Here is a 16,526-nt window from a genome sequence, read left to right on the forward strand (position 1 = left end):
AACATATTTACCCATTTTGTTTTGTTCAAATTTTTAGTGAGTGTTAAGCAACAGTGCCAGTGGTTAATGGTGGAGCAAGAGGTGGAGATAGCATTAATGAGTTAAATGAGTGCAAGGTGTTATGATACTTTCAACAATCTATCAGTCTCCTATCTGAATAGTACTTATTGAGTGCTTATCGTGTTACTAGATATGTGGTATTTTTCTTTGTGCTATAATAAAGAGATAAGATTCCACAGCTGGCAGATGGAACACAGAGTTTTTGGAAGAGAAATAGGAAATGTGAAGGAATATGAGAAAGTTTTATTAATGCTTTGTGCTCAGGATGTTTAAGGGTCACAGAGAACAAGGAGAAGAAGTGGAAAAGCACTTAATTATATATGTATGTAAAAGGAGTAACAAGAAAAAACCATATTTTTTCTTAAATTTCTAAGAGGTGTAACTCATGGCACAGATAGAATGGGGCAAAGAGAAGCTATTTATTTGAGGGCAAGAGAGTTAATTCTAGGAGAAGGGTATGACACATGCGGAAACACGGAGGTGAGACAAAACAAAGCATGCTCTATAAGGGGCTGTGTCTATGTGAGTGGAGTTGGAACATACTTATGTGAAGGGAGTTATTCTTGCTTCATAAAGTTACGAATGCTAAGGAAAATGGTTTAACAAAGAGTGATTTTATCCAATTTAAATTTTAGACAGATTTTGTGTCAATAGAACTGTGGAGAAACTTGATGGCCTAGAATGAAGGCAGATAAATCCGTCAGGGGATTGCTAACGTAACAGTCAAACTGAATTCATATCTCTTTTCTTTCAGTCAGTTTCAGGCTTATCTGCCAGCCATGGTGTTATCTCTCAACCACACAGGGACCCAAGTGACTGAATTCCTGATGATCTGCTTTCCAGGAATGCAGGAAACCCAGCACTGGCTGTCTCTAGTCCTGGCTCCTCTCCTAGTTTTGGCCCTTGGGGCCAACTTTCTGTTATTACTTGCCATCTGGCAGGAGGCATCTCTGCATGAGCCCATGTACTACCTGCTTGCCATCCTTTCTGTGTTGGATGTCATCCTCTGCCTCACAGTCATCCCTAAGGTCAGGCCCTCCCTGGATTTACTCCCGGGTATTTAATCATCTTTCTCTAAACACTACCTTGCTTTGCAGATGTAAATACTCCTGTAAAATTTTCAATGAGTTGCCAACAGTATCATACTAGGTCTATCACAGCTTCCAGATATGTCTCCTCTCATTCTCAGTGCCTATGATTTTTAAGGTTTCACATTATTTTTTCAAACTGAGAAGCCCTCTCTCAATGTCCGAGTCAGTGATACTCCAAGTTTTGACTTTCTGTTTACTTCTAAGGAGATTCTCCTTGACTCTGAATCACCCCACCCTTATATTCAAGGGCTCAACACTTTTCTTTCTAAAACATAACAAGGGACTTCCCTGACAGTCCAGTGCTTAAGACTTCACCTTCCAGTGCAGGTCGTGTGGGTTCGATCCCTGTTGGGGGAGCTAAGATCCTACGTGCCTCAAGGCCAAGAAACCAAAACATAAAACAGAAGCAATGTTGTAACAATATTTATTGTTCAATAAAGCTTTAAAAACTGATCAATATTAAAAAAACTTTAAAAACTAGATGTATATTTATGTCATATACTGAGGTAGGAGGCATAATTGGAAGATGTTTCTTATGTATAAGGAGAGGTTGGAGGGTGTCCAAATATAATTATTGGGCTTATTGGATTTGATGTCCTTGTGATACATTTAGACGAGCTGATGTGTCCATATGAAGTTTGGGTAAGAACTCTAGAGAATAAGAGAAGACAGACTAGAAACAAATGTTTTTAAGCAAAAGGGTGTGATCTATAGTTTAAAAGTGTATAAATCGGGCTCTGGAAGTTGGGATGCACATAGAAGGTATTTGAAATTAGGACACTGTCCCCACTAAGATTATGACACTGTGGCTTGGGGATATGAGTGGTTGAAGTCATCAAAAGATTATCCAAGGGTTAGGTACCCTAGGGTGGGAGTGAATGCACCGCTTTTGAAAATAATAATTCTGGCAGGTCCTGCTCATCTTCTGGTTCGACATGAAGCCCATCAGCTTTATGGGCTGCTTCCTGCAGATGTTCATCATGAATACATTCCTTCCCATGGAATCCTCCACCTTTCTGGTCATGGCTTATGACCGCTATGTGGCCATCTGCCACCCACTGCGCTACCCATCCATCATCACGGAACAGTTTGTCATCAATGCGGCCATCTTCATCATCTTTCGCAATTTGCTGGCCACTCTGCCTACACCAATTCTGGCTGCGAGACTCAATTACTGTGCCAGCAATGTAGTGGAAAACTGTATCTGTGCCAACATTTCTGTAGCAAAGCTCTCCTGTGGAGATATTCACCTGAATAAGCTCTACCAATTTGTGAGTGTTTGGTGCCTGTTAGGTTCTGATCTGGTCCTTATCTTGCTATCCTACTGCTTCATCTTGAGTGCTGTTGTGCATTTGCAGTCAGGAGGTGCAACCACCAAGGCCTTGAGTACTTGTGGTTCCCATCTCATTCTTATACTTTTCTTCTATACATTGCTGCTAGTCTTCATCTTCACAAATAAGGCAGGGAAAAAAGTGTCCCCAGAGGTACCCATTCTTCTCAATGTCTTGCACCATCTCATCCCACCAGCCCTGAACCCCATTGTTTATGGAGTACGAACCCAGGAAATCAAGCAAGGGATTATCAAACTATTCAAGTACCAGTGCTGAGAGATGTGAGTCAAAGATTAGGGATTATGGAAATCTGAGTGTGTCAGTGATGGTTTCAACTGAATACCACAAGGAGCACCATGTAACATCCATGTTGCTACCCTCATCTTTTATTTAAACCTTCCTCAACCACTATCACAATATTTACTCTCAGTAACCCTCTCCTGAAACCCTCATTGAATATGTTTTGGTATCCATTATTTTCTTCATTCTGAGCCCTTGCCATTGTGATATCTCAATTACTCATTCATTAAATAAGTATTTAGTGTCTTCCACATACTACTCAGTCTTTACATTCCAAATACCCTCACATGTAATTACCAGAGCAGGGATGGAACAGTGCTTCAAATAGAACATGAGGAGTATGGGTAAGACTGGAAAAAACAATGCAGACTTTACTTCAATAATCCAAGTGGGAAATGATAATTATTTGAACTAAGGTGGTGCGTGAAAATTGAAGTTATGGGTCACAAGATTTGCTGAGAGTTCATAAGGAGGTTATAAAAGATTGAGAGGAATGAAGGGTTACACCAAAGTTTTTTTGCAAGAACAATAAAAAAAGCAGAATTGCATCAATGGCAGAGCTTTTTTTTTTTTTTACATATGCTATCAGAAGTTTAGCTTTAAACACTGAATTTTATTTCCACACCAAATTCCTCCAAATGACTCTACCTTTGAAAAGATCTCCAGTATATTCTGACAGGCCTACAATGATAGTCACCTTCTCATAGCCAATCTTCCTTTGTTTGTTTGGAACCAGAAGTTCTGCTATTTGTGATCAGATCTTCCCTGTCATCTCTGCCTTATCCTCCCCATGGCTGTATCCCTCCCTAGGACTTCCACTACTTCTTAGACTTCTGCTTTTTCTTTGTTTAGCACTCTGTACACATTGCTCCAACTGACTGGAACAGTATTCTCCATATGTTCAAATGATGAACTTTTCAACATTCATAATCTCAATTCAAAAACCACCTATACAGGGAGCACTTCCTTAATAATTGCATCCAAAGTAGCATACTTCTCTTAGATCATGCTAACACGTTGTATTACCTTTTTTCTTTATAGCACTTGTCATTTTCTGAATTTATTTATTTATTTCTTTAATTTCCCTTTAAATATACTTAGATTTAAGTCTCTTTTGCTCATGACCCTATCTTCAAATCCTAGATCTTGATATATCTGACAATATTTCAGGTGCTGAATACATAGATAAAGGAACAACTGGTCTCAAAATTTGGTGTGTATGGTCACTGTCATGTCCTGGAAACATTCTGAAATATATACTTAAATCAATCTCCAGTGTCAGTTGGCACGTCCTCTAAGACAGGGGTCCCCAACCTCTGGGATCCAATGTCTGATGATCTGAGGTGGAGCTGATATAAATAGAATAGAAATAAAGTGCAAAATAAATATAATGTGCCTAAATCATTCTGAAACCATCCCCCACCCCTTAGTCCATGGAAAAATTGTCTTCCACAAAACCAGTTCCTGGTGCCCAAAAGGTTAGGGACTGATCCTCTAAGATATACATTTGATACATATATCAGTATAGGGGAAGACTTTCTAATTATTAGTAATGTTAAAATTGCCAATATAGCCTTCATTTTAACATTACCTGGATATTTGTTCTACGGTTCAAAGGACCACATTTCCTATTTGTGTTTTTTCCAAATGTTAGATTATAAAACATTCTATTTCTCTTACACATTCTTTAAAATGTTTTTAAAAAATTAAAATCAGCCAATTTCAAATACTGATGTATAAGATTATGAAAATCTGTTAAGCAAGATTTAAATGAGATAAAAATACATGTTATCTTTATGATAATTGTCTTTAAACATGAGCAACCATTGCTTATCCTGATGTTGATAATCCTTATTATTCACCAATAACAACTAATTAGGAATAACAATTTCCTGGATTTATTTACAGCTTATCTTCAGGCTCAGGGCTGTCACTGCAGGATTTGGGCATGTCTGATATGCATAAAGCTAATACAAAAGACTTCCCCCATTTTAGTCTTTTCACTCTATTTTCTAATATTCTATCTTTTCCCATTATTTTAGCACAAAGAAGCCTGATTCCCTGGCTTCCTTTTCTATTTGTGGTAAAGCAAAAACAAATACAGAAACATCATTTATTACTATGGGCATTTTTTGAGAGTAAATGTTTCTTTGTCTAATTAGCTAACTTTTCCTATCTACTTACCTGAGTTTCACATCAGTGATTGGAAAAATAATCTTAATTCACATTATGTAATTTGAATGGTATATAGCCATTCTTACTCTCTGTTTTGTTTTTCACATAGAAATTGGGCATACATTTCTTAAGCTATACAGAATTTCTTCCCCCACATTAAAATAATCTGTAAGTAGGCAAAACAAGGCAGTTTTAAATAAAACAAAAAAAAATTTTAAACTCTGTTTTGGTAGATATAGCTTGTGGTAAATTCTTCAGTTCTGTGAATCCATTTCATCTAAGTTTCAGTCTGCAATTTTACTGGAAAGTCTGTATTTACTTTAAGTTGATGTGAGTCATAAAATCTCATAAATTTTTAGACCATCAGTGAGAAGATGTTGGAAAAAATCAGTTAGTGATTGCAAGCGATTATCTATTTCATAATAGTTGTTAATTAAATTTGCTTTAGAAGTAGATCTCCTTTTTCTTTTGAGAACCCTTCTCATTGATATTTAGTTAAAAACATGTTGAATTGAGACCTTCTTCTGAAATAGTAAAGTTTGTAAGAGTGAGACCTTAGTTAGTCATACTCGTTTATATAATAGAGGGTGTATTGTAAAAATGGAATTTGAACCTAATAGCAGCTGAAATTATTGTTTGTTATGCTCTGTCATGTCCAACTCTTTTCGACCCTATGGACTGTAGCCCACCAGGCTCCTTTGTCTATGGAATTTTCCAGGCAAAAATACTATAGTAAGTTGTCATTTCCATCTCCAGGGAATCTTCCCAACACAGGGATTGAACCCATGTCTCTTGTGTCTCCAACATTGGCAGGCCAATTCTTTACCACTGAGCTACCTGGGAAGCCCAATTTAGGCTGATATAAATGCATTTTTATTTTCAAATAGTTACTAATAGAAGTTCAACAGTCAGGAAACCAAGGAAAAATTTAAGATTCATTTCTTTGCATCCCTGGATGGAGGAATAAAGAAACTGACAAAGTATGGAAAACTGTACCTTAAATTGATCAGCAACTCATCTAATATTTTACCTTAAGTTAAATGGTCCAGACTTTGGGAACTGTACTGATAGTGGAATTTAAGCATTTTTATTTGGGGGTCAGAAAGCAGAAACCCATAATTTTGGATTGAATAGGACTTTCCCTGAATCAAATTGATATTTTCCTATAATCTTGGGAACATGTCAATCCTAAAGAAAAGATGAAGATTTACATAGTATGACTTGGGCTTTCAGAGGAAAATGCTCTTTGTTTCTTAGGGTCTCCTAGCTTTTAGACCAAGAAGTACACATACATGGAGCTCTCCCAATCGAGAAAGCCATAAGCTTCTCTGAGCAGATGAATGTAGGCTGGGACCTGTAAATGATGTGAATATATAAATGATTTTGGATTTTGGCCTGATCATTTGACCTTATGATTTGAACAAAAATCATATGTGGTGGTATTTGGAAGTTACCCTTGATACGATGTTTAAATTTCCCATTTCCTTTCAACTCTCATGAGGGAATGTGTGAAGGTTCATGCCAATAACTTAAAGGGAAAAAGTGAAGAAAAGAGACTGGATAAGGTGAGTGATGCCTGTCTTAAAGAAGGGCATGGTTTCATAGACTCTTAGAACTAGAAATGTATTTTGAAATAACCAATTTACTGTCTTTTTGTAACAGATGAGGACTCTGAAACTCAGTGAGGCTGCTGATTGGTTTCCAATCACATGTTATTTGTGGTTGTGCACTGACCTGGGTTCCTACACTCTAATCAATAGAAATTGGTAAAAGGTAAGAAAAGAAATTCATGCAAAACTTTACTGGAACTCGTGCTGCAGCATGAGGGAGTGAAAAGAAGTAACAGGTTCCCTTGCTCAGCTCCCTGACGGGGGGCAAACTAGTCCCTTAAATGAAGTGAGAATAGAGGTGGGTCCAGGGGTCAGGTCAGAGGGATGGTTTGGGTGATCTGCTCACCCCCTTGATGGTGCTGTTTGCAGGGATCACGCCCAGTGCCTTGCTTTTGCTCCTGACAACTGGGAAATATTAGTTGTGCTTTCTTTTGTATCTTACTGTTCATGGTGGTCCCAACTGTGTCTGCATTTCTAGTCCCTTATTTCTTTGTCTTCTGTTGTTCAAGAAGATATTTGTCCAGGTGCATGTGGAAGCACTCCAGGAAAGGGACAATGTCTTAGCCTATCTCATTGTGTAAGGCCTAGAATGCAGAACTGCTAAGACAGGCACAGGCTCTTTCTTCAAGTAGCTTACTGAGCTTATTTGCATCTTCTTTCTTTCTATTTCCTTCTATATAAAAATCAACATTTGTTCAACATTATAGGATCCAGATTGCTTTAATTCCATTTGAACAGCATATGAGTTCCTCAATGATGGCATCTTTGTACCCTAGGGCTGTAACAAAGTAGCAGTTAATTAGAAAATATTTCTCCAATTAATAATGAGCCTAGTATATTTCAGTGTCATTACTGGAACAACTTATGATATGGTGATATATTAGTATCCTAAAACAGAGCCTAAATATGTATGTACCCTAAATACATATCACAAACTGAGTCATTGTGAATTTCAAAGGTAAAGCTTGAAGTGCAGACAATGGTGTGAAGACATTGAGGAAAAAGCTTTATATGATAACCCCTTCTCCTAAACCTAGTAAATTCCATTTCTTCAAATATGAGCAATTCTTGCAAGAGATCTTTCCTTTCAAGGGTTGGACCTGATAATAAGACACAACTTTTCTTGATAAAGAGTAGGTGGAGAAGAAATTTATTGGCCTAGCTAGAGGTAAGTGAGAGAGATTTATTTATGGAGTCCAGCTACTTTTCATCATTCAGGACTGACATTTAAAGTAATGTGAACTCTTCACAATTGCATTATGCAGCTGAGCTAATAAGAACAAAAATAGTAATAATAATATGCTACATGCAAGGATATTTATATCCACAATTACATATTAAAAATTACATGTACATGAAGCAGGACACCCAAAGCCAGTGCTCTGTGACAACCTAGAGGGGTAGGGTGGGGAGGGAGGAGGGAGGGGGTTTCAGGGTGGAGGGGACACATGTATACCTAAGGCCAATGCATATTGATGTATGGCAAAAGCTATCACAATATTGTGTTATCTTCCAATTAAAGCAAATACATTTAAAAAATAAATAATAAAAGATTACATGTACTGAAATAGCAAGTTTAATATTAATTGGGATTTATTTCTTCATTATAGAATTCATCCTCCAGAGTTCTCACATTTTAGATACAACAATAGCAAAGATTTGAAAAAAAAATTAAAAAGTCCCAGAAATGCCGGACTTTTGGGGGGAAGCATTGAAGTTTGAAAAAGTGAATAAAGTCAAGAAAATTGTTTCAGAATTAGATTTATTCTCTGCTTGAACTTGAGTCTGTGAGCTATGTATTTCAACCAAATTTCCCATCAACTGATTTATTAGCCATCCTAGTTTAGGAATACAGAGATCCAGTTGTCCTAATTACCATCCTTTCTTCAGTAACCTCTGGATTCCTTGCTTGATCTCCTGGGTTCGCACCCTATAGACAATGGGGTTGAGGGCTGCAGGGATGACATGATGCAGGACATTGAGCAACACTGGCACATCAGGGGACACCTTCTTCTTTGCCACATGAGTGAGGACAAAGACCAGGAGGATGGTGCTGAAGAAGAGGATCAGGATGAAGTGGGAGCCACACGTGCTTAAGGCCTTTACAACAGCTCCTTCTGCCTTGAGTCTCAGAACAGCCCTTAGTATGAGGGTATAGGAGAGGAAGATGAGGATGAGGTCAGACCCCAGCAAAGTCCAGCCTCCAGCAAATTGGAGGAGACGATTGACAGTGACATCATCACAGGAGAGTCTGGAGACAGACATATTGGCACAGATGCAGTTCTCAATGACATTTCTCCCACAATAATGGAGTCGAGCAGAGAGGATGGGAACAGACATAGTTAGAAGTGCATTTCTGGCCAAGATAAAAATGGCCACCTTGGCTATAAATTGGTTAGTGATGATGGATGGGTATCTCAGTGGATGGCAGATGGCCACATAGCGGTCATAGGCCATAACCATGAATGTGCAGGACTCCATGGCAAGGAAGCAATTCATGATATACATCTGAACGAAACAGGCGACAAAGCTGATGGACCTGAGATCAAACCAGAAGATGGCCAGGACCTTGGGGATGACGGTGAGGCAGAGCACCATGTCCAGCAGGGAGAGCAGGCTGAGCAGGTAGTACATGGGCTCGTGCAGAGAGGCCTCCAGCCGGATGGTGAGCAGGAGGGTGGCGTTGGCCCCCATGGCCAGGAGGAAGAGGAGACTGAGGGGCAGGGACAGCCAGAGCTGCCAGCTGGGGGACTTGACAAAGCAATTTAGGAGGAAGTCTGAAACATTTCTGTGAGATGTCATCTTGTGGATTTTGTTTCTACAGACTTCCTTTTATGATCTAAAAAGTTAGGATCAAAATTATCCTCTGATTGTACTAAGCTGGGAGAAAAGTTCAGGAGCAAACTTACAGTTTCTAGCAGGTTATTTTGCTTTAAATGAGGATTTTTCACGTTGTACACAGGAAATAAATTCATTTCAATCTTCTGCAATTTTTGTGTCTCCTCATTTATGAAATAGTTTTATTTTTTCAATGAAAACATCTTATAAAGTAGAATGAGTTATGAACAGTTAGCTGTAAGATGTGTTCTTGCAACTGAGGATTGTTGCAGAACAGGTCCTCTCATTTTAGCAGTGTGGAGGTCTTTAGTGATTCCTCTCTGAATCTCTTTGCCTAACAGACCAGATAATGCCTCCTACATTCATACCATACTCCGTCCAGTGTTGCCACTCCTTTTTTCTAATTTAGCTTTTTTTTTTTTTTAAAGCTCTTTATAGAGAGGGAACAAAAAGATTAAGTATTATTCTTGTTCTCAGAGAGGTGAAAATTCCCTTGGGATTGTCAGTTATAAGACAAAATGATAAGATAATAACAGAGTAATGTGCAGAATATTTTGAGAGTAGATGAGCACTAAACTTACTCACATGAAAGTAAAGTGTTCCCAGGACTACTCTCCTGCTGAATTTTAAAGGCAAGTTCAAAGAAAGCTGCAAAAAAAATGAGCTGCTTGTTGCAGTGAGAAATGCCTACAAAATGTCTGATATTAGCATTTCTGGAGTCTTTAAAGTCATATTGTATATAGTCCCTTTATCTGTCTACAAAGATATTCTGCTCCAGTGTAATCCCATGGGTATAAATTGTTTCATCAGTATATCAACTTCACTGTTTTCCATCTGTTTAGCTAGCTGGTAAAATGCAAATATTGTTTGCAGTGAATCAAGTGGACTTCGAATACTTATTACATTGTGCTAAAATACATTAGGAGCTTGCATGTGTGTGTGTGTGTGTGTGCTCAGAAGTGTCCAACTCTTTGTGACCTGATGAATTGTAGTCTGCCATGCTCCTCTGTCCATGAGATTCTCCAGGCAAGAATACTGGGAGAGGGTTGCCATTTCCTCCTTCAGGAGATCCTCTGGACCCAGGGATCAAACCTATGTCTCCCGAGTCTCTTGTATTGGCAGGTGGGATTCTCTACCACTGAGCCAAACTGGAAAGCCCAGGATCAAACCCTCCTCTCTATATTAGGAGCCTTATTTCAATTATTAAAATGACCCAGGAGGTATGTCTTATGTAACTTTACAAATGAGGGGGAAGGAGAGGGAGAAAGGTTGAGAAAATTCCAAGACCACACAGACAGGAAAACTTTCAATCTAAATGCAAATTTCTACTTGATTTTCAACCCAGTTCTTAGCTGTACTACATCTAGTTAGTTAAAGAACATTGGTTGGACAGTCAGGATTCCTATTATAATGAGCCCTATAATGCTATGATAATGTATTTGGTTCCTCAATGTCCTCAAAAGAGAGCAAATCTTTTCTTCTAGGATAATACAATTTTTGAAAGTTGAATACAGTAGTAGGTAATTTTGGAATGAGAGCTCAGTAGATAGGAATGGATTTTTGATAGAAGTATGAACCCAAAGCTGAAAAGGTTTTTCAATCAAAAATACCTAATTTGATGGAACTGTTAAAAACACATATTAGTTTCCACCTATGCATGTCCTTGATCCCACACTTCCAATCCTGTTCACATTGCTTTTTGTTAGACTTCAACCTTCCTACCAATTGGCCCTGGCAAATTTCTGGGTTAGCAAAGATACTGGACTTTATCCTCCTCTTCCCCAACTCTTCTCTTTATTCCTTTTTATGTTCTGATTTAACATCAAGGGAGGTCTGTCTTAGTAGGGTCTGCCAGGAACTGTCCCTCTCTCTGGGGCAAAAGTAATTTCAAGATCCATTGGGACTTTACATTAAATCTCAGTTCTTTTACAGTTTTTAAGAATAGCAATGCTTACATGGCCTTGGTGAATTTCAAAGTGGTTTTAAATGGTCTCATCTGTGCCTCTGAGACAGTACACAAAGCAAGAATTGCATTTGTACCAGTTAATTTTGTCACAACACATGCAAATTTCCACGTCAAATTCTGACACACTTTCCTTCAAACAGGACTTGTCATTTTGTACTGAATTTAGTGTTTTAGCTCTTCCTTTGCTCACACCTTCATGTAGTAACATTATAGCATTTTTATTCTTAGCACAATCCCAAATCTCACTGTAGTTAAACTGCATTAAATACTCCTGCCTGATTTCTGGAGGATCCAGTCACGTTAAAACATCTCAGCCACAGGGAACAAGGACCCATAAGGAAACCTACAAGAAACGCAGTATTTTAAAAATTCCTGGATAATTTTGGAAAGATTATTTCTGGCCCTACAATAGAATTTCTAGAGAGCAGAAATGAGGAATTGCCCATTTTATTTTCTATTCTTTCTTTTAAAAGATTTCTTGCCTTTTTTTCCCCTCTCATTCTTTCTCTTTTTTCCCTTTAATCAATCCTTTATTCAATAAGCACTGAGTATCTTTCTACTCATTTATAGGACTAAAGTACTTGGATTACTTAGATATGTATATACTTTTTCCCTTTCTTCTTCAATTTTTCCTCTGCAATCAGAGATAGCCTATGGCAAGAATAGGATTGAGACCCCAGAGTTAATCATTTCTTGTCTCCATCAGGTCAAGCTGAGGAAGCCAGCTGAAGGTGGAGACCAACTCAGGAAACTAACTCAAGCTTAGAGTCCAGGACGGAACTATGTCATAGCATGCTGGAAGCACAGACTTTGAAATTTGGAGGGGATGAAAAGGATTGCCCAACTCCATATTATTTGGCTGAATGTGAAATACTACCATCAGTCTGTCTTTTAAACTTACGGGCTGGATCTAGAGACAGAAAAGAAGTTACTAGATTTTCTACTATTAGCATTTTAGCTTTTATAAATTCTTTTTCACCACTCAGCCCTCAAGCAGCAGGATCTTAGTTTCCTCACCTTAGTTTCCCGATTAGGGATCGAACCTATAATCCCGCAAGAGAAGCATGGAGTCTTAATCACTGTACCACCAGGGAAGTCCCTAGAAATTCTTTGGATTGAACTGAGATATGTTATTCTCCCTCTCCTCCTTCTCATACACACCCTTGTTTTCTGGTCTGTCACTATGTAGAGTATCTTTCTCTCCTCTGATTAATCAAGTATTTATGCACAGATTTTCTCTTGTCGGGTTTCTAGATTTCCAGACTTCAGACTGAAAACAGCTGAATTGTTCTACTAGGTCCTATTTATTAGCTATTCCAAGACATTAGTTAATTTTCCATGGACAAGATCCAGCTCACATTCATCCCTAGTATATGAAGCCCCCAGGTGTGCCAAGGCAGTTAAGAAAGGCCCTCTTATCACACAGGACACAGTTTCCACTACCTCTGTTCAAACTCCTCAAGCACTCTTGACTCAGGGAAGGACAGGAATACACATCTGGACTGAAGACATAGGGCCCCTCTGCCTTCTAGCCGATATTGGTGTCCATGCCTCTCAGCCCTCCTCCAGGTTTGCTTCCCAGACTCACTTTCAGAGGATGCAATATCACGGGTTCTGGCTCCTCTGACGTTGGAACTCTAACCAATACAATTTGAGATTGTTATAACCACACTGGCCTCAGGGACTCTGCCTTGGAGGAACTGTCTGTCCCATTTCCCTTGAGGTGGAGGTAGAAATCAAGACAAGCAAGCTCATAAGGCCCTCCAGGACAGATAGGAATGCAGTTAAGGAAGATAATGGTTCTGTCTCAGCCTGAGAAAAAGAGCCTGTGGGAGCTCAGACCTACTGGCTATGTTGAATATAAGACATGCTATGAGTTATTTCTCTGAACATCAATAACTCACATATTTACACCCATGTATTCACACATTTATGTATAGGAATGCCCTCATTCCTTTCCAGAGATGCAATAAGCTCATTCACAAGTCACTGTGGGCTTCAAGTTCATTCTCAGTGGAGAATAAGTATGGCCCATAAATGTTATTAAGGGCTTCCCTGGTGGTCCAGACAGTAAAGAATCTGCCTGCAATGTGGGAGACCTGGGTTCAGTCCCTGGATTGGGAAGATCCCCTGGAGGAGGGAATGGCAACCCACTCCAGTATTCTTGCCTGGAGAATATCCACAGACAGAGGAATTCTTGGGGTCGCAAAGAGTCAGACATAACTGAGCAACTAAGCACACATATAAACGTTATTGAATGGATAGATGATTTCTTATTATGACCTTTACTGTAACATTACAATGAAAAAAGTGAAATGAAACAAATGAAAACTTAGTTATTGAGAAATAAGATGCATTCTCCAGAGAAGACTCTCATTACATTTTTACTGAAATTAAAGATTACAAAATGCAATACAATATATATATTTTTTTGCAATACAATATTTTTAATTGCAAGTTTTTTTTTTTTTTTTCTTTTTGCTATGCTGGACACTTACAGGTTATTAGTTCCACGACCAGGAATTGAACCCAGGCCACAGCAGTGAAAGTGCAGTGTTGTAACCACTGGACTGCCAAGGAACTCTGGTGATTTGATTTTAACTCTATAATTGTTATGGAAAATGAAACTTTTCCTTTATTTATTTATTTGTTTTCCTTTGGGATTTCTGGGCCCCAGAGTTGAGGATCTCTTCACATTGTGACACACTAATATCATGACCTTGATTTACCTTTATGCTAATGTTTTTGCTTTTTAATATTAATAATGAAACAGTTTATTTTACTTTCATTGTGCAATCTCAATCCTAATTTCTGCTCCCTTCAAAAGACATAAGCTTTATTTAATTAATACATGTCCTTGCTCATTCAGCTTCAATGTTTATTTATCTATAAGTTATCCATAAGAAAGAATTTTTCTCAATGGTGATGTTTAACTTTTATATATTGTATTATATTATAAATCTCACCCTGTTCCTTATTTTTTCATTCAACTATGTAAAAAAATAGCTATGAAAAGTACAATGTGCAAATCCAAATCATTTCTTTTAACTCTGAGTAGTATTCTATTGTATGTATACTTTTTATTAACAAAGCCAATATTTAGATTGGGGCCTTTCTATAGCTACATGACAAGGAATGTTGTCTTTATTATTTTTTAAAAATGTATGTGTGAAAATTTCCCTGTGGTATAAACCTAGGAGACCAGATTTCTCTATGACACCTGTGCACTCTTTCCAGAATTGGATTGAGTTCCTTGATTTGTTATAGCCACAGCAGTGTTAGCTGTTGTCCAATTAAAAAAAAATAGATATAATGTTGAAAAGAATCCTCACTGCTTTAATTTAACTTTTTGGATTGTTAAACTTTTTTAAACAAAAATTTAAGTCATTCTGGTGTTCCTTCTCTTATATATTCTTTACCTTTTCTTGCTCTTTTTTTTTTCTTGATAGTTCCTTTTACAGTTTAAGACTGAAGTTTTAGAACACTTAATTCTATCTTTAGAGATTGCTAATAGCCTCTCCTGATCAGCAGTCTAATTTTGAATACAATATTTTTGTTAAATAGAAATCTTCAATTTTGATATAGGCAATCTTAGCTAGAGCTTTCCTAGTAGTTTCTACTGTTGGATGATTGGTTAAGAACTCTTTCCCATCAAGTTTGCAAAGTTGTTTTTCTATATTTTCTATAAGCTCTCAAGTATTACCTTTAATTTTTATGTCTTTATTTATGGTTTATATTGCATATCATGAGGCTGATATTCACTTCCTTACTCTAGTACAGTCATTTCATTTTGTCCATTAAGATTTGGTTTGTTTATAAATAACTGCCATTCAAAGGCCCATGGGAAACTATCCCTCTCCCACCCCCTACCATCACTGCCCTAGTATCCTATTTATTTAGGATCAAGCTATTAAGGGTTAAATACTTGGCAAGGAGATGGCCTTTAGTTATGTAAATACCTATTCACTCTAGTCTGTTAGTGTTCATGCTGTATGTACTACTCATTAAAGACTTTGAATATTGCCTCTGTGGTTATTCTAACATATATAACCAGCTTCATTGTCTGCAAATGAGGGTGCGATTTTATCAACACAATTTACTAAGTAATAAATATTTACAGTACTGATTTATATTGTCAGTGATGACATTTGCTATGTTCTTACATACAAGAATCTCATGTCCAAAATATTCTCTAAGTTGAAGTATGTGGTCACTTTTGAATCAGTTCTACAATGTTTTGTTACAATTGCTTTGTGATTTATACTAATACCTGGTAAGGTGAATTGAATTTCACTGTTTTTCAAAACTGTTTTAGTTTAATTCAAAGAATTACAATGAATGATTTTGAATGTTAAGTCAATATTGCATTTCTAGGCCAATTTTTGCTTGGTCATAATATATTACCCTTTAAATATACTACTTGTTTGATTTGCTAAGATTTTATATGTACATTTATGAATGAAATTGATTTGAAATGCTCTTACAATATTTTTTCCTCATTTTGTTGTCAGGGTAATTTTGGTCTCATAAAATGACAAGAATTATTTCCTTTGTTTTATTATTATGAGTTTTTGGAAATTAATATTATTTCTTCCGTAAATGTTTACTAGAATTCATCATGGAAGTATTTGTGACTAGAATTTTCTTTATGGAAAGGTTGTAAAATATAACTTCTTTAGTAGGTGTTATTCTATTTAGATTTTCTATTTCTCATTGTATCAGTGTATGTGTATGTATATATGTATATATAATGTGTGTATTTACATATATATATATATATATATATATATACATTTATATATATAAAAGAATTGGCTCATGTCAATATGGAGGCTGGAAAGTTCAAAGTTGGCAGAGTGAGCAGGTAGGCTGGAGACCCAGGAAGGGTAATGCTTCAGTTTTAATCTGAAGACCATCTGCTGCAGAACAAGGAAGAGCTGATGTTGCAGATGAAGTCTAAATAGTCAGCTGGAGAATTTTCTCTTGCTCAGAGTGACAACCATCTTTCTGTTCTATTCAGGTCTTCAACTGATTGGATGAGGCCCACCCACATTATGAACTGCTTTACTCAAAGTCCACTGATTTAAATGTTAATCTCATTCAAAACTCCCTCACAGAAACACCCAGAATGATAGCCAGAATAACATTTGACCAA

General features: G+C 37.4%; 2 protein-coding genes across 2 annotated transcripts; one reads left to right on the forward strand and one right to left on the reverse strand.

Moving 5' to 3' along the window:
• Nucleotides 1-839: 839 nt before the first annotated feature.
• Nucleotides 840-2,758, forward strand: LOC122695352 (olfactory receptor 56A4-like). Its single transcript, XM_043905166.1, has 2 exons — nt 840-1,088; nt 2,063-2,758. The coding sequence occupies exons 1-2, from the start codon at nt 840-842 to the stop codon at nt 2,756-2,758; spliced, it is 945 nt and encodes a 314-aa protein (XP_043761101.1).
• Nucleotides 2,759-8,439: 5,681 nt separating this feature from the next.
• Nucleotides 8,440-9,369, reverse strand: LOC122695409 (olfactory receptor 56A3-like). The gene has a single exon (XM_043905299.1). It carries the CDS (start codon nt 9,367-9,369, stop codon nt 8,440-8,442), a length of 930 nt encoding a protein of 309 aa, XP_043761234.1.
• Between the last annotated feature and the right edge of the window lie 7,157 nt (nt 9,370-16,526).

The sequence above is a fragment of the Cervus elaphus genome, chromosome 1, assembly GCF_910594005.1.
Source record: "Cervus elaphus chromosome 1, mCerEla1.1, whole genome shotgun sequence".
Lineage (NCBI taxonomy): Eukaryota > Metazoa > Chordata > Mammalia > Artiodactyla > Cervidae > Cervus > Cervus elaphus.

Coding starts and splice junctions, on each gene's coding strand:
- LOC122695409 (XM_043905299.1), bottom strand. CDS start 9,369: ATGACATCTCACAGAAATGTTTCAGACTTCCTCCTAAATTGCTTTGTC.
- LOC122695352 (XM_043905166.1), top strand. CDS start 840: ATGGTGTTATCTCTCAACCACACAGGGACCCAAGTGACTGAATTCCTG. Junction 1,089..2,062: donor GCCTCACAGTCATCCCTAAG/GTCAGGCCCTCC, acceptor TAATTCTGGCAG/GTCCTGCTCATCTTCTGGTT.